Genomic DNA, 24,121 nt, shown 5'->3' on the forward strand with positions numbered 1-24,121 from the left:
GATACATCATATCTAAAGGACCTCTGAATGTAACTGGGGGAAAGCCCCACAAAGAAGCTTCGAAGATTTGTGGGCTAGGTGTTGACCTTGGGCAAGTAACAGGCTGGCAAGAACATGACCATTCACAGAGTTTAGCCCCTAATCCCAGAGAGCGTGGGCCATGTGGTCTCTGAGAGCAAGAATTTCCATGATGTAGTTTCCAGCAGGTGTGAGGCAGCCCTAGTACCTTGGGCCCACTGCGGGATCTGCAGGGGCTGGTAGCCTTCTGAGAACAAAAACATGACCTTATTAGCTGTGGCCCCAAAGGCGATTCCATAGGACCATCGGTTACTGAAAGTGCCCACGAAGTCCAGAGGCCTGCAAACAACAGAAACAGTTTGTGAGGTCAGAAGGTGGCTCTGAGCCATTCCCACAGATCATTGCCAAAGTAGCGATCCCACCCTGAGGAGGGATTATTGAATAGTCAGCTGCTCATTGCAACTGACATTTCATGGGGCCCGCTGTGCCAGGCCTAGGGGTAAGCATGAGTTCAGGGTAGTGAAGTAAGGAGGACAAAACTCTTCCTCTGGAGGAGCTCCAAGACAAGCAGGAGATACAAGCAAGGACACCAGAAGCCTTGAAAGCAAAATGGAATGAGTTTCATCTATAAGAGACACAGACAGAATGACTCAAGGACCAAAACAAGATGTATGTATGAGAGATTTGGGGAAGCCTGCCCTCATACAGCCACATTCTATGAGAATTCTTCCTTCTAATATCCCCGATGAGGGTCTAGGTATTGTTTGCTATGTCTGTGCTTGAAGAAGTAAATAATAGGCACCCTAAAATATGTCACTCTGGCATATCAGCTATTTTGAGTTAAAGACGTTTAAAAAACAGCAGGTACAAGAAGATCACTTTGACCCTCATGCTATTTCTTAAAAACAGGAGATGAAATTTCTATGCAAAAAATGCTCTCCCTATACAGAAAGAAAATAACATTCTTATCATCAGGGACAGGAAGTTGAGGCCAAGAGAATTTGGTACAGACTTTATTTAAATAACTCTTGTCTTCTAGTCTCCCCACACAACTTAGTTACTTTTTCACAACTTAACTATCCTTTGTCTAATTCCATGTGTACGTATTCAACTCTAACTGTATGTTTGGGTCTTCACTTCACCATAAGTGCTCCTGTGTCACATAAAACTTACATTAAATAAATGTGTATACTTTTCTCCTATTGTCTTACGTCAATTTAATTATCAGGCCCAGCTGAAAATATTAAGAGAGATAATTTTGCCTCCCCTACATAATCATGCCCTCCTAGCCACAGTTGACTAGACTGTGGGCCTGTCTTTGGATGGACTGATCAGATGTCTGATCTTATATTTTGAATCTGTGACCCTAAGGACATGAACAAGTTAGCTGTTAAAGTACTTGTCTGGAAAGTCATAAAAAGCTGGGATCACAGCCAATGCCAGAGGAGAGCCAAGGTTACAGGGAAGCAGAGATTCTAAGTCAGAGGGGAAAATGGCAGAATGATGCTGAGGAGGCACCAGTGACACAGAGGGGCAGAAAGAGAGAGAGAAAAATCAGTCTCCCACAGATTCCCATCTCAAGAGATCCAGTTCCCATGAGGCCTGTTCTATTGGTTTATGTGAGACCTCTAACTTTGTAAAAAAAAAAAAAAAAAAAAAAAAAGAAAAGAAAAAGAAAAAAAGAAATCCTTTGTCACCAGGTACAGTGGCTCACATCTGCAATCCCAGCACTTTGGGAGGCCAAGATAGGCGAATTGCTTGAACCCAGAAGCTTGAGACCAGACTGGGCAACATGAAACAACAAGAAATCCTGTTTCTACAAAACACAAAAATTAGCCGGGTGTTGTGGTGCCCACCTGTAGTCCCAGGTACTCGGGAGGTTAAGCTGGGAGGATGGCCTGGGCCCAAGAGGTTGAGGCTGCAGTGAGCCAAAATTATGTCATTATACTCCAAGCTGGCTGACAGAGCTAGAGCCCGTCTCAAAAAAAACCAAATAAATAAATAAAAAATAAAAAAATCCTTTCTCTTCCTTTAATGTAAACAAGCTTGAGTGAATATCTGTTTCTTCTAACCAAGACAGCTTTGTAAAGGTCAGAGGAAACAATTGCATTTGGGGGAAGAAAAAGGTCTCTTTGAATGAAAAGGGCCATTTAAATGGGCCTTAATGAAAACTCAGGAGGGAAGGGAGAGCCAGGCACTGCAGGCAGGGAGTCCCATTGGCTCACTCACTCACCCTCACCTTTAAGGCTCAGCAGAAGGAGCACACCTTCCAGGAAACCTCCCTGTTCACCCACTGCCAGTGAGGCTACCCCATCTGTGTCCCCTCAGCATTAAGTTCATGCCCCTGTTCAGCATACCTCTGTTACCCAGGCTGGAGTATAATGGTGTAATTTTGGCTCACTGCAGCCTCAACCTCCTGAGCTCAAGCGATCCTCCCACCTTAGCCTCCCAAGTACCTGGGACTACAGGTAGGCGCCACCACACCAGACCCTTTTGAGACAGGGTCTATGTCTGTCATATTATTTCCTCTCTGACTTAGAATTCCTGCTTCCCTATAACTGTGGCTCTCCACTTGTTTAGGAAACTATAAACCCCTTTGGGGTGGGGACCTAGCACTGGACCTTGGAAAGAGTAGGCGCTTAGTGCAGGTTTGTGGACGTGCATTTTGTTTAATTGAATCAAATTGTAATCAAGATCCCAGCTATAGTACTTAAGAGCTATGTGAGACTCAGTTTCCTCATCTTTAAAACCAAGATAGAATACCCTACTCTGCCCCTATCACAGTCATTGTGGACAGCAAATGACGAACTGCTTTATCATCTGCAGAGTGTCACACACATGTGAGGGGTTATTGCTCAGAGAAGATAGTGGGCCAAAATTATCAGACAAGCAGGGGTTTAGATGGGAAAGCAGCCAGGGAGCAAGTCAATTGTGTCATTATCAATGTAATTCAAAGTAGTTGAATGTAACTGCTATGGACCTCCTACTTTTTATAAAGTCCTGTGCCAGCCCCTACATGTTAAATGCCTAGGGCAGAACTGAAGGTCTTTATCCACCAGTTCGGTCTCTTTCTATGCCTCAACGCTTGGGTCTCAGACCTGGCAGCTTGGAAAGTGTGGACTGCCCCAATGGGTGGTATCCAGAATGAATCTTTCACCTGCAGCTCAGGTCACCCCTTGCCTCAGTTCTGACATCTGTGCTTTCTCGCTCTTCTCCAGAGCCCTTGGCTGAGACCTCAGCATGTCCACGGCTTGAGCCTACTCAAGTTATAACACTGGAGGGATTCAAAAGAATATAAGGCTGATCTGGGCTAAAGCTCTTGTCACTTGTTAGCTGCGTGGCTGTGGGTAGGTCACTTAACCTCTCTGAGCTTGAGTTTTCTCATTCCTTGCATGAGGATAACAACTTCTACCATGCTAGATTGGCAAGAGGATTTGTTAGAATAATGTAGGCAAAGCAAATGGTTCAGTGCTTGGGTCACAGACGGTGTGCAATAAATGTTAACTGCATGATGATGAAGATGATGACAAGAAGTGATGAAACAGAGATACGAACAATCAGAACTCAAGGAAGAATGTGATATGAGCTGCAGAGACTCAAAATGGCAGAGCTAGAAAAGCTCTGAAAGCTCTCCTGGTGGAAGACCCATGGTGCCATCCTAACAAGAAGCTTTGCTGTCTCCAGTCACAGGGAGCTCTCTCCTTCCTGCCTCCTGAGGTAGCCATAGTCTCAAGTGTGGGAAGGTCTTTTCCATAGTAGGCTGAGTCTCTGTGAGATGATTTAAGCATCTTTGAGCAGCCCTGGGTGCTGATAGCTGCAACGGCTTGGAAACTAATTCTGAACTCCGAGAGCTTTGGTTGGGTTGGGGCATGGAGAGGCAGGGCTGTGCACAGTGGGATAGAGGTGGAGGAGAGGTCCTGGTAGCTATCTGACTTCATAATTGGCATTGGCTCCAACCACAGGGTACCCTAAGCTGTAGGGGTTGACTCAACTCACATGATAATGCCAAAGCGGTTCCCCAGCAGGTAAGAGGTATCATCTCTCTGTCTACGATGCTCTCGTCTTTGGAGGAAGGACAAGATCAAAATGATGAAGAGCTGTAAGAAGAGAAGATGAGAGTTAGTGGGCATGTTCATCCTCAGCATGGCCTCTGAGCCCTCCCTGAAAACAAATGTGTGGGTTAGCAGAGTGCATAGAACATTAGTGATACCTCAAACTCCAGAGCCAGTGGGCTGACTGCATGTATCCTTGAGCTACCAGAATGTTCTGTACTGAGTTTTCCTTTTTGTTGCCCTGAACAGATGTAGGTTCAAATCTGGTCTCTCTCACATCCTAGTTGAGAGGGAGATTTAACTTTCCTGTACCTCAGTTTCCTCATCTGTCAAAAGGCAGTAATAACTACCAGGTTGCAAAGCCTTCTTTGCTCCTTTTCTGTGGATTCAGTCATGTTCTCACAAACGTGATGCTCTTTCTCTCTCCTGCCTTTATCAGAAACTTCTTGAGAATTGTCTACACTTGTGTCTCCATTCCCTTACCTCTCACTGGCTCCTCAACCCCAAACCTGGCTTCTACCCTCATCGCTCTGCTGAAACAGCTATGGCCAAAGTCATTGATGATCGTTTTGTGGCTTGGTCCCACGTATACTTGAAGTCCAAATCTAGCTTGAACTCTCAGCAGCATTCTACAGTGTTGATCATTCCCTCCTCTTTGAGTACTCTTTTCCCTAGGCCTTCACCAACCATGCTTTCTTGATTTTTCCCCACTATTTCTCAGCATCCTCTGCTGGATCACTCTTTACCCCAGCCCTCGCTCCAGAGTTCCTTATAGCTCAGTCCAAGGGCTACTCATCTTACCTGATCTTCTCTGGTGATCTCATTTATGTCGCCCAGGCCGGTCTCAAAGTCCTGACCTCAAGTGATCCTCCCACCGTGGCCTCCCAAAGCACTGGGATTACAGGGTGAGCCATTGTGCCTAGCCTCATGTCCTTGTTTTAATGACAATAAATACCCAGAAGACTTAAATTTGAATCTCCAGCCCCAACTTTGTCCATGAGCTCAAAACTATTTAACCAACTACACAGTTGATATTTCTTTTTAATGTATTGAAAGCTTCTCAAAGCTTTTATCAAAAGCTTCAGTATGCGTCTTTTTTTTTGAGACAGGGTCTCACTTTGTCACCCAGGCTGGAGTGCAGTAGCACAATCACGGCTGACTGCAGCCTCAAACTCCCAGGCTCAGCTGATCCTCCCACCTCAGCCTCCTAAGCAGCTGGGACCACAGGCATGTGCCACCACCCCCAGCTAATTTTTGTAGAGACGAGGTTTTGCCATGTTGCCCATCTTGTTCTCAAACTCCTAGACACAAGTGATCTGCCTGCCTCGGCCTCCCAAAGTGCTGGGATTACAGGCATGAGCCGCTGTGCCTGGCCAAGTATGTCTTATATCTGCCTCAAACCTGGATCTCTTCTAATGTTCCTTAATGAGTAAATGGCAGCTAACATCATCCTTTCAGTTGCGCAAGTTAGAAACCTAAGTCATCCTCAACCTCCCCCTCTCCCTAACCTTCCTATCCAGCCCATTACAATTCCTATTGTTTTCACCTCCTGAACTTCTGGAGTTGACATCATCATCTAGGATGTGATAAAATCACGTCTCACCTGGATCCCTGCAAGTCTCCCAATTGGTCTTCCTGCCTCATCTCTTCCCCACCTCCAACTCGATCTCCACATTGCAACCAGAGAGATCATTTAAAAACATAAACCTGATCACGCCACCTTCATGCTGGAAACACTTCCATTATTTCCTACTGTACTTAGAATGAAGGCAAAACTTAACACAGAGCCCCATAGTGCTCTGCCTGGCCTGCCCCACCCACCTCCCCAGACCTCTCTGCCTCAATTCTTCACCCCAGCCATGGCTGAACTTCTCAGCTCTTCCCACTCTGCCTTCTCCCTCCATCCCCAGAGCCTCTACATGTGCTCTCCCCTTCTGTCTGCGATATCCTTAACTGTATCTTCCAACTGACCTCAGAGCCATCATTACTTCATTGGAAAAGCCTGTTTGACTCTCCTAAAAGTCCAGAGGCCTGATTCTTGGGCCCGCAAAGCCTTCTTCTCCCATATTTTTGGTACACAGTATAAGAAATTTTAGAAGGAAACTCAGCTGATCTCTCTCCTCTGACCTATTCAGGTCTCTTTGGGAGTCTGTGTTTGGCAGCAGCCTAGCTGCCCTTTCCTGTCCTCATTCTTCCCCTGCCTTTACTTACTGATGGGATGAGGGAGTAATGAAGGAAGAGCTCCATGTCCACCGAGCTGGTACAGGTGCCATTTAACTGCCTGGTCCTGCAAAATGGCCAAAAACATCACATACATATCATCAGTCATTGCTGTTGTCATTCATCCTTTAGCCTTGAACATCACTGTCAAGAAGTTTGGCCTAAGACCATCCGCTAAGACCATCTGATCATTTTAAACTTCACTTTCTCAGAGCCAAGGCTGCTCACCTGTAGTGTGTCTTCCCTAAGTGGAATAATCTTTCGTATTTTTTTCTCCAGCTTGATTATTAACCAACTTCTCTGCTAACTGGAACTAAGTCCTTCATTTAGGGGCAGAATTCAGTTCTGTGGGGCTCAAAGCTTATAAAACTTTGGCATGCTTTTAAAGTAATACTATAAAATGTCTTACTTTTTCATATTTTAAGGGAGACATATGACCATGTAAACACCTAATCAGGGTTCTTCCCACTCTCCCAGAGCCTTGGAAGGGCTAAAGCATCCTTCACAAGAAATTAGCATTGGTCAAGGTCAAGAAACATCAGCTCACACCTGAGCCGCTGCTGGGCTGTTGGGCCAGGAGAGAGACTACTGGACTACAGGCTGCAGACTCTGTTCTCTCCAGCCCCCATTATCTGTGGGACAGGACTGTCATTGTCTCATGTCTAAAACATATGGCAGTAGTGTTATGGCTTCTCTTCAAAGAGATGCCTCTTTCTGGGACTCCCACCACACTTTGTTCTTTCTGCTCTGATCTTCACAAAGCCACCACAGCACACTCTATCATATATGTCCACATTTTTGCTCATGCTTTTCCCAGCTCCTACAGCATCCACCAGCCAACTGCTGACCTTCTTTCCCTAGCCAGCACCTACTGTTCCCTCAGACGTCTCAGAGAAGAGGACTCCTCTGGGGATTCCACAAGCATGGCATATTCCCCAGTACGTCTTTAAAACGCCAGTGCTCCACAGTTATGTCTAACCATGAATCTGAAATATCTGATAAGTTGTGGGGAGGGGGTGGGTGAGACCCAAACTGTCAGGTATGTGACAGAACTGTAAAAGTCAGATTTCTGCTTTTAGGGAGGTAAACAGAGCATATATTCCAGTCTCCCCACCCCATACAAAACCCTCAAAATGACAGGAAAGAAATAGAGAAGGAAAGAAGGGAGAAAGAAAGAAGAAAGAAAGAAGGAAAGAAGGAAAGAAAGAAAGGAAGAAAGAAAGAAAGAGAGAGAGAAAGAAAGAGAGAGAGAGAAAGAAAGAAAGAAAGAAGGAAGGAAGGAAGGAAGGAAAGAAAGAAAGAAAGAAAGAAAGAAAGAAAGAAAGAAAGAAAGAAAGAAAGAAAGAAAGAGAGAGAGAAAGAAGGAAAGAAAAAGAAAGGAGGGAGGGAGGGAGGAAGGAAGGGAAGGAGAAGGAGAGAGAGAGAAAGAAAGAGAGAGAAAACACATAACCATACTAGAAAGCAAGAAGGGGCTCTATCAGGGACATGGAAATTACCAGAAGACCCTGAAAGATAGAGAGCAACTGGGACTAGATCAGAGTAAAGGCATCAACCAACATGGCCGCAGACTGTAGGAGCACTCAGGATGTGCTCAATACCCACAGTACAAGAAGTGGAAGCAGAATGGGGCTGGCAACGGACCACAGGAGAAGGAGGAAGAGGAAAAAAAGGAGGATAACAAGAGAAAGGAGGAAAAAGAATTCTGAAACTTTAAGACAGATCTTTTGAAATAATCTAGTCAGAAAAGAAAATGAGAATAAAAATAAAAGAAAATGAGAATAAAAAAGAATGAGAGCAGCCAAGCGGGAAGGCTCAAGATGGTGTGCCTGTTGGAGACCCCAATCTGCATGAGCTTCCTTTTGGACCATGAATGAAAGTTACTGGAATTCTCCAGTCCTGTCACTCCAAAGGAGCTACTGTTTACAGATGCCACAGTGATACTGCACCTCAAGGCACTGCTTAGCAGGTTCCACTATATTCAGGAGTACCTCTGTCAGATCGTCTCACACTGCTGTAAAGGGCCACATCATCAAACAATTTTATTTAGCCATGGTGCAGTTAAGAATATTGCTCACCTACTAAGCTCACTCTTCTACAAAGTTCAAATGCAAGCACTGAAATGTTTCTCAGTTTTACCCTGGTAAATGTTTTGGTTGATGGAGAATTGTTATCACAGATTTTTGTGAAGATGTTACAGAGGGATAAGCATATTGAGATACAGTTTACTTCAGCAAAATGTTTAACGTGTACAGCTGGAGCAATTCAGACAGATAACAACTGTATTAAGGACATTGCCTTATTTGGTTCAAATGTGCAGTAAGAAGAGACTACTAGAGGAGAGAGTTAAAGGAGCTGAGACACTTGCCTATCTGATTGAACCAGATATTGAGGTACAGAGAATCGCTAGCATAACTGATCACCTCATTGCCATGTTTGCTGACTATTTCAAGTATCCCAACTCGTTGAGTGCCATCACTGATATTAAAAGGCTTGATCATGATTTAAAACATGCTCATGAACTCTGCCAGGCTGCATTCAATCTCTACAACTCTCATGGAGCAAATGATGAAGACATTCAGAAGAAAAGTCTTGAGACTGAAAATATGATGGACTGAACTGTGACTGGCTTGTCTGAGTCTAGTGTCAAGGTGCAGTTACCTGCTGTCAGATGTATGCACCATTTATCGAGATCTATGCAGCAGCTTCAAAACAGTTTCTAGGATCACATTCTGTAAAAACCTTTAATGAAGGTTTTACAAAACGTACCAGATGAAATCCTAGTAGTAGCATCTTCCATGGTATGTAATCTTCTTGAATTATCTCCAAGGAAAGAGTCAATTTTAAAATCAGAAGTTGTAAAGCTACTTTGTGGATTAACCCAGAGTGAAAATCCTGCTTTGTGAGTGAGCAGAATTTGGGCTTTAATGAATATGGCATTTCAGGCTGAACAAAAAATAAAAGCAGACATGTTACAAAGCTTGAGTACTGAACAGCTATTCTGGTTATTATCAGATTCAGATTTTAATGTGCTGATGAAGACATTGGGACTTCTTAGAAATCTCCTCTTGACCTGGCCTCATATAATAAAATGATGAGTACTCATGGAAAGAAAATTATGCAAGCTGTCATCCTTATTCTAGAAGGGGAACCTAACTTTAAGATCAAAGAGTAGATATCGTGCATCTTAGCCAACATAGAACATGAGACAACAGCAAAATAATCTATTATGACCAATGATGATATCCTTCAGAAAATCAAATATTACATGGACCATTCACATGTCAAACTGCAGCTTCCAGTGATGTTTTGTATATCAAACCTCTTATGGAATGAAGAGGAAGGTTCACAAGAATGCCAGGATAAATTATGAGACATGGGCATCATAGATATTCTACACAAACTGAGTCGGCCACCAGATTCAGACCTTTGTGACAAGGCAAAAATGGCCCTGCAGCATGATGAGAGTGCCCCTAGGCACCTGTGAGCATCCTACATCCTTGTTTAAGAAAGTACAGAAACTACTTTCATTTGATTCCTTCTATTTGCACAAGTTGCCTTGGACTACAGGGAGCTGTTGTGCAAAAGTAATTTAGTAGGCTTAGATCTCAAATTCACCTTGAGAACAATTTTTTGAAGTAGTAATTTCCTCAGAAGATTACTGTGTTTTGTTTTAGTTTTTTCTTAGCTACATGGACTCTTTATTAGAACAATCAATCATTTTCCTTTGGACCTACAGTCTTTTGCCTATGCTGCAGACATATTCACTTTGTGAGTGAGAATGAATATGTCTGTGTGAACACACAGGTGTGTGTGTGTGTGTGTGCGCGTGCACGCACATGTACATGGGCCATGTACATGTGTGTATATATTTTATTTTCTTATTTTGTGTGAAAATCTCTTTTCTACAGATTTTGCAGGTTTTAAGCATTGCTTGCTGTATAAAAACCTTACTGAACTATATAAAGTTTGAATGAAATGTTATTTTAAATACAAAACAATTGTTAAGTGTTCAATAAAGGTTATACTGAATTTTGGTCAGATGAATATTTGTAAGTAAAAAATATATACATTTCTGAACCTGAATAAAAGGAATGAAGAAAGTCTATGAGACTTAAGGGAAATCATTAAGCAAACAAATATCTGTACTATAGAAATGTCAGAGGGATAAGAGATAAACAAAGGCACAGAAAACTTATTTGACAAAATAATAGCTGAAACGTTTACAAGTTTTGGGAGACGCATGGACATTTAGATCCAGGAAGCACAAAGATCCCCAATTAGATTCAACCTGAAAAGATCCTCTCTGAGGCACATTATAATCAAATGGCCAAAAATCAAAGACAAAGAAATAATTCTAAAAGCTGTAAGACAAAAGCATCACGTCACATATAAGGGAATCTCCATTAGACTGCATATTTCTCAGCAGAAACCCTGCAGGTAAGGAAAGAATGGGATGAAATAGTCAAAGTGCTGAAAAACAAAACAAAACAAAACCCCTGTTAACCAAGAACACTATATCTAGCAAAACTATCATCCTTCAGAAATGAAAGAGAAATAAAGACCTTCCCAGATAAGCAAAAACTGGGGGAACCAGCCTTACAAGGAATGCTTAAAGGAGTGCTGCAACTGGAAGCTAAAAATCAATAACCAGTAGAGGTACATTCATAATCAAACTGATACTACCCCAGTGTTATAATGGTGCTATGTAAATCTTTCATTTCTTTAGTATGAAAAGTAAAATTCAAATGGTCAATAAGAGCTACAATTAGTGGCTAAGGAACATGCAATAAAGATGCAAATTAAGGCAATGAAAATATAAATTGTGGAAGGAGAAAAATAGTATGGAGTATTTTTATGCAACCAAAGTTAAATTATTATCAGCTTAAAGTTGTCTATTATAACTACAAGACTCCGCATTAGCCTCGCAATAACTATGAAAAAAAAAAAAAAGAAAATTAAAACAGACACACAAACAAGAAAAAGAAAGTAAACAAAGCTTAATACCACAGAAAACCACTGAACCAAAGGTAAACAGTAAGAGAGGAAGAAAGGAAAAAAGAATCTACAAAACAGCCAGAAAACAATCAAATGGCAGGAGTACATCCTACTTATCAATAATAACTGTGAATATAAATGGATTAAATTATCCAATTTAAAGTAAGCTCTTGAATGGATTTAAAAACAACACTCAACTATAAGCTGCCTATAAGAGATGAGCCTCACTGGTAGACAAGCATAGACTGAAAGTAAAGGAATGGAAAAAGATATTTCATGCAAACAGACACCAAAAGTGAGCAAGAGTACTCATACTCCTGATAAAGGATAAAAGAGATAGACATTTTATCAGATAAAATAGACTTTAAGTTAAAAACTATAAAAAGCAACAAGGGAGGTCATTAATGATAAAGGAATCAATTCAACAAGTGGATTAACAACTGTAAATATATATACACTCAACACTGAAGCACCCTAATATATAATGAATATATAATATTATGAATACTATATCATGAAGCACCCTAATATAATATAAATGAATATTATTAGATCTAAAAGGAGAGATAGATTGTAATACAATAACAGTAGGGTACTTCAGCATCCCCCTTTCAACAATGGACAGATCATCTAGACAGAAAATCAAGAAAGAAACATTGGACTTAGGCCAGGCATGGTGGCTTATGCCTATAATCCCAATGCTTTGGCAGTCCAAGGCAGGAGGATCACTTGAGGCCAGGAGTTCAAGATTAGCCTGGGCAACATAGCAAGACCTCTTCTCTATAAAAATTTTTAAAAATTAGCTGATCTCGGTGGCACATGCCTGTAGTTTCAGCTACTCAGAAGCCTGAGGCAGGAGGATCACCTGTGCCCAGGAGTGACCTATGATCACATCACTGCACTCCAGCCTGGACAACAGAGAAAGACCCTGCCTCTATAAAACAAAGAAACAATAAAAAACAACAATCAAACAAAAAACAAGAAACATGAAACATCAGACTTAAACTGCACATAGACTAAATGGACTTAACAGACATGTACAGAACATTCCACCCAGCACTGCAGAATACACATTCTTCTCTGGAACATGGAACATTCTCCAGGATAGATCATGTATGTATTAGGTCACAGAATAGGTCTTAACAAATGCAAGATGATTGAAATTATTTCAAGAATTTTCTTATTGACCACAATGATATAAAAACTAGAAATCAATAACAGAAGGAACACTGCAACAGAAGTACAAATGTATGGAAATTTAAAAACATGCTTCCAAATAACCACCAGGTCAATGAATAAATTAAAGAGGGAATTTTAAAATTTATTGAGGAAAAATAAGAGTGGAAACACATTGTACCAAAACCAATGGGACACAGCAAAAGCAGTTCTAAGGGGGAAGTGTATAGCCATAAACATCTACATTAAAAAAGAAGAAAGATTTCTAATAACCTAATGACACACCTCAAGGAACTAGAAAAACAGGAACAAACCAAACCCCAAATTGGTAGAAATAAGAAAGTAATAAAGTTGAGGGCAGAAATAAATGAAACAAGGCCAAGAAAAGCAATTTTTATTTCATTTATTGTTTATTTCTTTTTGTGATGGAGTTTTGCTCCGTCACCCAGACTGGAGTGCAGTGGTGTGATCTCAGCTCACTGCAACCTCTGCCTCCCAGGTTCAAGTGATCCTCATGCCTCAACCTCCCCAGTAGGTGGAATTACAGGCTTCCACCACCATGCCCAGCTAATTTTTGTATTTTTAGTAGAGACGGGGTTTCACCATGTTGCCCAGGCTGGTCTCCAACTCCTGACCTCAGGTGATCCACCTGCCTCAGCTTCCCAACGTGATGGGATTACAGGCATCAGCCACCACACCAGGCCAAAAAAAGCGCAATTTTTTAAAAATTAGCAAAAAAGAGTTCTTTTTTCTGAAAAGATAAACAAGATCAACAAATCTTTAGCTAGACTAACAATAAAGGGAGAAGATGCAAATAAAGTCAGAGATGAAAAAGGATACATTACAACTAACACCACAGAAATACAAAGGATCATAAGAGACTCATGAATAACAACTATATGTAAACAAATTTGAAAACATAAAAGAAAAGGATAAATGCCTAGACACATACAACACCCCAAGGTTAAATTATGAAGAAATACAAAACCTGAATAGAGGAGAAACAAGTGAGAAAATTGAATCAGTAATAAAAAGTCTTTCATCACAAAAAGCCCTTGACCCAATGGCTCTACTGCTAAATTCTATCAGACATTTAAAGAAAAGCTAATATCAATTCTTCTCAAACTATTCCAGAGAACTGAGGAGAGGGGAATAGTTCCAAATGCATTTTACAAGGCCAGCATTACGCTGATTCCAAAACCAGATGAGGGCACATAATAAAACAAAACTACAGGCCAATATCTCTGATAAACATAGATGTAAAAATTCTCAGCAAGGTACTGACAAACCAAATTCAACAGCACATTAAAAATATCATTCACTATGATCAAGTGAGAGTCATCCCAGGGATGCAAAGATGGTTCAACAAATGCATTTCAATACATGTGATATGCCACATTAACAGAAAGACAGACAAAAACCACATGATCACTTCATTAAATGCTGAAAAAGCATTTGACAAAATTCAATATCCCTTCAAAATAAAAACTCTCAACAAATTAGGCATAGAATATATGTACCTCAATCCAATAAAGGCCATGTATGACAAGCCCACAGCTAACATAATACTGAATGGGGGAAAGTTGAAAGATTTTTCTCTAAGATCAGGAATAAGACAAGGATGCCCACTTTCACCACTTCTATTCAACATAGTACTGGAAGTCCTGACCAGAATAATTAAGCAAGAAAAAAAATAAAAGGCATTCATATTAGAAAGGAGGAAGTCAAATTGTTCCTATCTGCAGATGACATAATCTTGTATCTAGAAAATCTTAAAGACTTGACAAAAAACTATATTAGAACTAAGAAATGAATTCAATAAAGTGTCAGGAGGCAAAATCAAAATGTAAAAATAAATATCATTGCTATACAAGAAAGAAAGGAAGGAAGGAAGGGAGGGAGGGAGGGAGGAAGGGAAGAAAGGAAGGAAGAAGAAAGGAAGGAAAGAAGGAAGAAAGGAAGGAAGGAGGGAAGGAAGGAAGGAAAAAAGAAAGAAAGAGAGAGAAAAAACAAAACAAAACAAAACCCTAGGAATAAACTTCACCAGTGAGGTGAAAGATCTCTACACTGGAAACTAAAATATTGATAAAAGAAATTAAAGAGGACACAAATAAATAGAAAGATGTTCTATGTTCATAAATTGAAATAATTAATATTGTTAAAATAGCCATAAAATACCCAAAGCAATCTACAGATTTAATGCAATCCCTATCAAAACACCAATAATATTCTTCACAGAAATGTAAAAAACAATTTTAATATGTATATGGAATCACAAAAATCTCCAAATAGCCAAAGCAATCCTGAATAAATCTGGAGGCATCACACAATTTGACTTTAAAATATACTACTAATACAAAGCTATAGTAACCAAAACAGCATGGTGTTGGCATAAAAACAGGCACGTAGAACAATGGCACAGAACAGACAGCCCAGAAATTAATTAATGAATCTACAACTAACTGATTTTTCACAAAAGTGCCATGAACACACATTGGGGAAAGGACACTCTCTTCAATAAACGGGGCTGGAAACATTGGATATCCACATGCAGAAAAATGAGAATAGACACCCCCACTACCTCTCACCACATACAAAAATCAAATCAAAATGGATTAAAGACTTAAATGTAAAACCTAAAACTATGAAACTACTAGAACATCAGGGAAATGCTTGATGAAATCAGGCTGGGCAAGGATTTTTAAAATAAACCCTCAAAACCACAGGCAACAAAAGCAAAAACGAGAAACGGGATTACACCAAACTAAAAAGGTTTTGTGCAGTGAAGGAAATGACTGACAGAGTGACAAGACAACCTACTATCTGACAAGGAGTTAATATCCAGAATATATAAGCAACTTAAACAACTCAACAGCACAACTAGTTATTTAACCCAACTAAAAAATGGGCTAAAGACCTTAATAGCCATTTCTCGAAAGAAGACATGCAAATGGCCAACATGAAAAATTTCAACATCACTAATCATTAGGGAAACGCAAATCAAAACCACAATGAGATACTACCTCACTACGGTTAGAATGGCTATTCAAAAAGACAAAGCAAAACAAGTGGTGGTGAGAATGTGAAGAAAAGAGAACATTTACTTTTGGTGGAGATGTAAATTAGTACAGCCATTATGGAAAACAGTATAGAAGTTCCTCAAAAAAGTTGAAACTAGAACTACCATATAATCCAGCAATCCCCAGTATGAGTATTTATCCAAAGAAAATGTAAATTAGAACACACTTTTGGTGGGGATGTAAATTAGTACAGCCATTATGGAAAATAGTATAGAAGTTCCTCAAAAAAATTGAAACTAGACCTACCATATAAATCCAGCAATCCCCAGTATGGGTATTTATCCAAAGAAAATGAAATCAGTATATCAAAAAAGTATTTGCACTCCCATGTTTACCACAGCACTATTCACAATAGCCAAGGTACAGAATCAACCCATGTGTTCAACAACAAATGAATGGATAAAGAAATTGTGGTACATACACAGTGGAATACTATTTAGCCATAAAAAAGAATGAAATCCTATCATTTGCAGCAACATGCATGAGCCCAGAGGACATTATGTTAAGTGAAATGAGCCAGACACAGAAAGACAAATACCAAATGATCTTACTCACATGCAGAATCTTTTAAAAAGGTGATACAGAAGTAGAACAGTAGTTACTAGAAACCCGGAGGGAATGGGAGAAGGAAGAGTGGGGAGAAGTTGGTGAATGGTTACAAAGTGATAATTAAATAAGATTAATAAATTCTGGTGTTCTATTGCACAGTAGGGTAACTATAGTTAGCAGTAAGGTATTGTATACTACAAAATAGCTGAAGCAGAGGTTTTTAATGTTCTCAACATAAATAAATGATAAATGTATAAGACAATAGGTATACTAACTATCCAGATTTGATCATTGTACAGCATATGCATAAACCAAAACATTAAATTGTGTTCCATAAATATGTAGAATTACAATGTGTCAATTAAATTTGTATTTTAAATGATAAAATGAGGGCCAATCTGAAAAGCGACATACACCTACGTGCTGCTTCTAGAACACAGTTATCTCTATTCCTCCCTCCATTCTCCAACATGTGCCACTGATCATCTGTTGGGGGGGTCTCCCACATCCTTCTGCTTTTTTTGGTGCTAACATGATCACTCTGTAGTAGTAAGTTCAACCTATGATAGTAGCTTTCATTGATTGACGTCACTTTATTGTGTCCCTATGTCCCAGGCACTCTGCTATTTTATATTACCTAACTCAACCTTTACTAGAATCTTATGAGGTAAGTTGTATCAGCCCTTTTTTAAAATGAGGAACTGAAGCCAGGCGAGGTGTGATGATTTACCCAAGAGGAAGCAAGTGTGGGAGTCAGGCTCCCCTTCACCTCTCCCTCCTCTGCCCCAGTCCTTGGCTCACTCAGGTGGTTTCTTGGAGCTCCAGAGTTTCCCGGTTTTCCAGGCTGCGACCAACTCACCTCTGTCCTCAGAGACCAGTCAAGTGCCTGGCAAGTGGCTCAGGGAATGGTGATTAATTCCATGGGACTCTCTCCCAGGGAACTGAGGCCCAGAGAGGAGCAGAGATCAGAAGCATCAGTTGCCCAGGACTTTTGAGGTACCCAATTGTGCTCATTGAGCAGGGCGCTGACCACCTTGTGGGCACAGAAGAAATGGTTCCCACTTCTCAGTGCAGAGTGGGTTAGGGAAGGAGGAAGGGGTGTGTGCAGAGTGCATGTGAGTGTGCATCCATGTGATGCCTTCCGCAATGCAGCCATGTGTACTTTGGGATATCTGATTCTGCACCAGCCCTGCCCTACTTTCGTGAATCCCATGAATCCCCTTGTTCATTCCCCAGAATCCTGCCTTGGAGGTCTGAGGTAGATGTAGAGGTGCTGAGGCTGGCTTGTGCCAAATGGGAGGAACCAATTGTCATACTGTAAGGAATTCTGCAAGCCAGTTGTGAAGCACCACCATTGTTTTTAAAAATTAAGTTATATAAACCTATAAGCAAATAAGTTATATTATAAACAAAGATTAAAAAAACTCAAAACTCATCTCTTCAAGCTGGGCACAGTGGTGGGCACTGATAGTCCCAGATACTCAGGAGGCTGAGGCAGGACGACTTCTTGAGCCCAGGAGTTTGACACCAGCCTGGGCAACACAGTGAGACCCTGTCTCTAAACAACAAAACTCATCACTTTCCAATTGTTTTGCTACCTTTTACTACCATCTATGCTCTTGGGATATGCTCTTATTACATCTGTATAATGTAAACACTGTTATGATGTGCTGTTGTGCATCGCTTTCCAACTCCATATTCAGTGACATCATCTCGCTTGACATCAGCCATGATGGGAATGTTTATATCATGGCAATAGGCAAACACTACAAATCAGGGCTTGATTTATTGTTTTGTAGATTGCCTGTAAAGTGACAGAGAAAATATTAATACTGCAGATTTAAAAACATATGTTTGTAGCTATTACAGAGTGCATAGCAGAAATAATTGAGAAAATATTCTTCCAGAATTCAAAAACGTTTACCCCACTCAGCAAAGTAACTCCTGACAATCAGCAAACAAGTCCTGACTTACATCTAGTCTTTGTTCTTTCCCATTTGTCTTACTCATTAATGTAAATAAAAATATCAACCAGTAATCATGTTGAAACTATGTTCACTCATCAACTGCAATCATAGCTTGGCTACAGATGAATTCAGCAGAAATTAAGGAAAGCATTCTATGAGAATTAATTGGCTGAATGGAATTTGCAATAAAGATATTGTATATTTTTTATTTGTCAATTATGTAAAATGTATTATATCAGTATAATTTATAATAAGCTTATATATACATATGCATACTTTTTCAAGATCCAGTTATGATATATTTCCCAGTATACCACTGGGCACAAGTGACCTTGGCTCTGGCATTTCCTAAAATAATGAAGAAGTCAGAGTTTCTAGGACCAAGGTCAATATTAACTATGCTTTAGAGGAAAGACAACAAGGTTAAATAAAAGAACTCAGGAGAAAGCCAGTGCCCCACCCTATGCTCTTCTCCCTACGCTCTGCATTGCACAAATCCTTTTTCTCTACTTTGTAAAATGAGGACATTGGACCAGACAAAATTTTTTAACTACAAGTCACAGTTGTATGTGTTACATATATAACACACTACTCATAGTTACAACTATGACCCAGTTGAGATGTGTGTGTGCACACATGCGTGTTTAACAAACTTCTGCGCATGCATGTTTAACGAATTTTCACAAAACAATACCCTTACTATGCTCAGTGCCCTTTGGTAGTCCTAATTTGGTTCAAGTCATTTGTACTCTGTCCCATTCCATTTTGTACAACGCTGGTCATAAACACTGAATTGATTTTACAGCCCACTAATGGGTTGCAACCAAGTGTTTGGAAAAAGAAAACACAAACTTGACTATCAGATGATTGCTAGGGGGCCATCTGTCCATGAAGGCCTCTGATGCATTCTGCAAATATGTGTCTTCACACTGCAGGATCCTAAACACTGCGACCTGCTCAGATGTGTAAACAGCAAATGAGGTCATGTGGAAACTTTAGCTCAGATCTTATTGCCTCTCTGGGCCCTCCTCCTCACTCCTCCCTGACCCAAAGTCATTCCCTCCTCCCTCCCACTTCTCCTCCCCCAGCCCCACTGAACTTGGCTGAGGGTCCTCTCTAGCACTCCTCAAATCTTCTTCATGCTATTTTTCACGTCTCATCTCTCACTTTCCAGTTATGAACTTTTCAAAAGCTAGAAACACGTTTTATTCAACTGTGAATTCCAACTGTCCCTTACCCAACTCCTACGCTGAGCTTCTAGACTTCAGGGAAGGTACATAATAAATCCAAGTAAGTGCTTGCTGAATGAATAAGTGAGTGAAGGAAAGAAGGAAAGAATGCAGGAAGGGCGGGTGCCAGGGAGACATACACTCTGCACTGTGTGTACTTGGCCTGCATTGGGCTGAGCTGCCTCCTGGCCCCTCATCCACTCCAAGTAGTGGAATCACAGACTAGCATCCACCCATGGGAAGTGTGAATGCCTCTGTACTCTCTGCCACTCTCCCTCCCCACAGGGCAGCCCTGAAGCTCCATTTGGGCACTTTCAAGGGTAGGAACCCTGTACCTCCCAGGCCAACCCTGCCATCTTGCTGAGTCAGCCAGGCTCAGTGGAAAAGTGTGGGCTTTGGAGCCAGGAAGACCATGAGAGTGAGTCCCAGCTCCACCACACGCCAGCTGTGTGACTGTGGGCGAGCCATGCCCTTCTTTGGGTCTTACTCTTCTCGTCCTGAAAATGGATCCAGTGTCCCCCTTCCAGGGCTCTGTGTGGATGAGATACAATGAGAATCAAGTGCCTGGACTTGTGCCCAAAGAGTAGTTTTATTCAACTACTCAGAATCAAGACAAGAGAATGGCAGGGGCTTGTGGAGGTTTGAGAACAAACTTCTGTATCAGATCAGTTGTACTTATTCTGTCTTTTCCCCACTTTTGGACAACTCTGACAAAAGAAAGGTGTTTTTCCTTTCACAGAACTGAAAGGGGACTGTCACTGGTTGCGTTTCTACCTCCTCGGAGCCTGGACCCTGTCTGCTTCTCTGTCCCCAGAGCATCTGGTAAGCAGTGGCAACCTCTCCCATTCCCCACAGGCTCTGCCTTCCATCCGCCAGCCCTAGTCCAGTGCTATGCATGGTTGTGCTCAGCCAGGCTGGCATCCCTGGCCTTCTGCTAGGGCGGAAAGTGCCAAGGACTCCACTACCTTTGGGCCCCTGACCATGCAGTGCATTGCAGTCCCCACCTGGTTAACCAGTAACCAGAATGGCTGCCCACGCCTGGCCCCATGACCAATCTTACCCTTCCCTACTGCAGGAAGACTGACCCAAAGCCCAGCACCTTTGCCCAGCATGGGCCAGGTGCCCTCCTGGGCCACCGACCTCCTTTGAAGCCTTCATGTGAAGAGGCCCAGTCAGGGAAATCCACTTTGAGCCCATCCCAGCTCTGCTGCTAACCACTGTGGCTCCTTAGGCTCAGGGGACCCCTAGGTCTCTGTTTGCTCACTTCTGAATTGAGGGGATAGGATGGACTGCTTGGAACACGGCCCAGTGTCACAGCCACCAGTCCACTATTTGGAGCTAACTTTTCATAGGTCTGTGTCCCCCACTGAATGGGGAGCTCTTCGAGGGCAGAGGCCCTTCTCATTCAGCTCCCTGTGCCCAGCTCCTGCCCATACCTCTGGCACCAGTTGGCATTCACTCATGTTTCCTAAACTAGTGAATGGAAAGCTAACATCCCTCAAGGGTCTACTATGTGCCAAGCTTTGTTTTAAACATTTAGTATGTTTACCACCTTGTTTCATCCTCACAACAGCCCTATGGGAAAGGTACATTATCACTCCATTTCACAGATGAGGAAACTGAGGCACTGAAAGATCCAGAATATTGTACAACTTACACAGCTAGCAAGTTGGGGAGCCAGGCATTGAATGCTAACAATCTGGATGATCATAAAAGAACTCTCTGACTGCTAAGTTCTGATTTCAATGTAATTTTCAGCTCCTATGGCCAGGGCAGTCTGGGCTCTCTCAGAATCAAAACAAGAGAATGGCAGGGGCTTGTGGAGGTTTGAGAACAAACTTCTGTACGAGATCACTTGTACACCACTTTAAGAATTCCACGGAGAAAGCAGAATTCTTTTCAAAAATGAAATCCAGGCAGGGCATGGTGGCTCAAGCCTATAATCCCAGCACTTTGGGAGGCTGATGGAGGAGGATCGCTTGAGCCCAGGAGTTTGAGACCAACCAGGGAAACATAGGGAGACCCCCCCATCTCTACAAAAAATAAAAAGCTTAGCTGGGCTTAGAGGTGCATGTCTATGGTTCCAGCTACTCAGGAGGCTGAGGTGGGGGGGCTCACCTGGACCAGGGAGACCAAGGCTGCAGTGAGCTGTGATTGCACCACTGTACTCCAGCCTGGGTGACAGAGTGAGACTCTGTCTCAAACAAAAACACAAAATGAAATTCATGATGAAATAATAGGCTGCCTAGGAGAGGAGGAGGGGATGGGGGAGTATCAGTGCTACAAGATTGGCCATGTGTTGACAATTGTTGAAGCTGGCGGTTCATGATACTATTCTCTTTTCTTTTGTATGGGTTTGTATATTTCCATAATAAAAAGCTTAAATTTTTAAAATAAAATAAGAGGAAGTCCATGGCTACCATAAACCCACATAAGCTTGCTGACTGTCTTTCTGGTTGTTTCCCAGTTTCTCCTTTTCCCCTGCAGGCCTGCCTCTGACAGCCCCTCAGAGCATCACATGCAGCTCCCTGCCTTTCTCTCTCTCTGTGTTGGCTTGTCTCTGTGTCTGCCACTTTCTATGACCTTCTGAGAATCAGGGAAAAGTTCTGCAATCAAGCCCACACATAAACACCCTGTTTTTATTTCACTTTATCCCGGAGCCTCTCTCTTTCTTCTCTGTATGTTCAAATCTCTGTTCTCTTTGTCTTTGCTTTGACTTCTCCATTCATTTTGACCTTGCTGTATGTCTAGGAATGGTCAGCTCTGGCTGGTGCCCTGCTTTAGAAAATGTGCATGGGGGTGTTTTCATGCATGTCTGAAAAGTTCAGAGAATGCTACCACCAAAAAACTTGGTTGTTGAAGAAGACAAAAACTTTTTCTTCTCTACCTCCTTCCTTTCTTAACTGTCTAATAAAGTCATATTCATTTTCATTTCTTTTCACTTAATAAAAGTAACAATAATAATAGCCATTGTGTGTTGAATGTGAGTTGTGTGCTGGGCATTTGGATAAGGTTCTTATAGTTATTGTCTCACTTAACCCTTCACAACCTGTGTAACACGTACTAGTATTCCCGCTTCATGGATGAGAAAACTGAGGCTTTAGAGGTTAACTAAAAGCCCAAAGTCACTTAGCTAGATGCTGGCAGAGCTGGAGTTTGAACCCCTCTTATATTTTCCAAAGAGGAAACATATTCAGGCACTACAATGACATTAAAACATTGATAAAGGTTTCTAGGGTCCTTAGTGGGGACAGCAACACCCCTTCCCCACCCCTCACTGGTAGACCAATCAGAACTACATGCTCAGGCTGGGTCCTGCCCTGTGAGAAGGGCCCTGACCAGCTGAGCCATACCCAGGAAGAGGACCGTGATGGAGAGGGGGCCCTGAGACGGATGGGGAGAAGCTCTCAGGGGCATGGTGCTGACTTCAAAGGAACATCAAGGGCCCAAGAGGCACAGCTGGCACCAAACGGTAGGCCAAATTCTCTGGGTCCATCCTGGACTTTCCCTCTAATGCCAGACCACAGGGCCAATTGTCAGCCTCCTGGTTATCTGTCTCTGGATGTCCCATGGGCACCCCAGTCCAACACGTCCCATCTGAACATCCCAGTCCAACATGTCCCATCTGAACACCCCAACTTCCTGCTCCTCCCCTGGCATCCTCATCTCAGGAATGGCACTACCCCAGACCCATTCATCCAAGTCAGGGACCCAAAGTCATCCTCTACTCCTTCCTCCCAATCCCTGCCAAATCCAGACACATCTCTCCACCCCGAAAGCCACCACCTTCGTCTCGGCCACTGCCCCCTTTGTCTGGACTGTCTCAGTAGCCTCCTGCCCAGGCTCCTATCTCCTACCCATTTTCCATCCTGTGACCAGAGGGATCTTCCTAAAAATTGTCCTCTTAGCCTTTCCCTTCTCCCAGCCCAAGGGGCCAGCTGGAGAGAGGGGGAAAAGGAATAATGCTCTCAGACCTTCCAGTTTCAGTCTTTGCCCACCTCTGGCTGCCTCCTGTGCTCCCTGTCCACCAGTCCTACAAGCCGTCCCTCTGGTCTGTTTCCGGCCTCAGGTCTTTTCCATTCACTGCGCTCAGGCTCCCTCCCTCTTCCCGTGGGTGGGATTCTGGGTATCTCCTTTCCCAAGTGACTCTTATTCTTGTTGGTGTTTTCATGGCTCATTTCCCTCTTTGATCCTCCACAGTTCTAAACAGATACTGTGACGCCAGAAGGTGATGGTTGGATTTTTTGTTATATTTTGGAGTAGGCTTTCAGTTCTTGGATCTAAAACATTTGAAGGTTAGAATAAGAATTCTTAATTCCTGCCATCAGGGCAGGACTTTATGGATCTCGAATCCTTTCACATTCTTGTTCTCATATGATCTTCACAAAGCTGTGGTTTAGGTAAGGCAGGGGGTATCACACCTGATTCAGAGATGAGGAAACTCCAGGATTTGAGCCCAGGCCCCCTAACAACACATCTGGGCTCTGCCCACTCCACTCTGTCTCTGAACTGAAGATGAAAGGAAATCTATTCACTGACCAAGTAACCTATCTATGTTATTTCCTCCATGCCAGCTTATCTATGAATTAGCTAAAACATGCCTTTCTCCCGGTTTTCATTAATCACCAGCATCACAGAAGGCAGTTGCTAGGAACATGCAGCTATGCAGCATGACTTGTCTCAGATCTGCCTCTTAAAGCTTACCTGGTGTTTTTGGAAAGCATCTTGGAGTGGGGGTACCACGTGCAGCCCTGGTGGGCAACGCGTTGGCAAAGGAGGCTTCTCTCAAAAACTTCTCTTCGGGTTTCTCAGGGCTCTTGGATGTCACTGCTTCT

General features: G+C 42.2%; 1 protein-coding gene and 1 pseudogene across 1 annotated transcript; one reads left to right on the forward strand and one right to left on the reverse strand.

The window, feature by feature from the left end:
* Window positions 1–24,121, reverse strand: LOC112607971 (stimulated by retinoic acid gene 6 protein-like). The gene is made up of 4 exons (XM_025359440.1): window positions 23,991–24,121; window positions 6,282–6,357; window positions 4,015–4,115; window positions 1–357 (listed from the first exon to the last, which is right to left on the reverse strand). The coding sequence occupies exons 1-4, from the start codon at window positions 24,008–24,010 to the stop codon at window positions 132–134; spliced, it is 423 nt and encodes a 140-aa protein (XP_025215225.1). The 5' UTR covers window positions 24,011–24,121; the 3' UTR covers window positions 1–131.
* LOC112608519 lies at window positions 6,365–9,348 on the forward strand (annotated as a pseudogene).

The sequence above is a fragment of the Theropithecus gelada genome, chromosome 15 (genome assembly GCF_003255815.1).
Source record: "Theropithecus gelada isolate Dixy chromosome 15, Tgel_1.0, whole genome shotgun sequence".
NCBI classification, from domain to species: domain Eukaryota; kingdom Metazoa; phylum Chordata; class Mammalia; order Primates; family Cercopithecidae; genus Theropithecus; species Theropithecus gelada.

Bases quoted from the DNA above. Each gene is read 5' to 3' on its own strand.
- LOC112607971 (XM_025359440.1), bottom strand. From the start codon at position 24,010: ATGCTTTCCAAAAACACCAG. The intron at 4,116-6,281 runs GTAAGTAAAGGC...CTCTTCTTACAG, and splicing joins ATTACTCCCTCATCCCATCA to CTCTTCATCATTTTGATCTT. The intron at 358-4,014 runs GTGAGTTGAGTC...TGTTGTTTGCAG, and splicing joins AACCGCTTTGGCATTATCAT to GCCTCTGGACTTCGTGGGCA.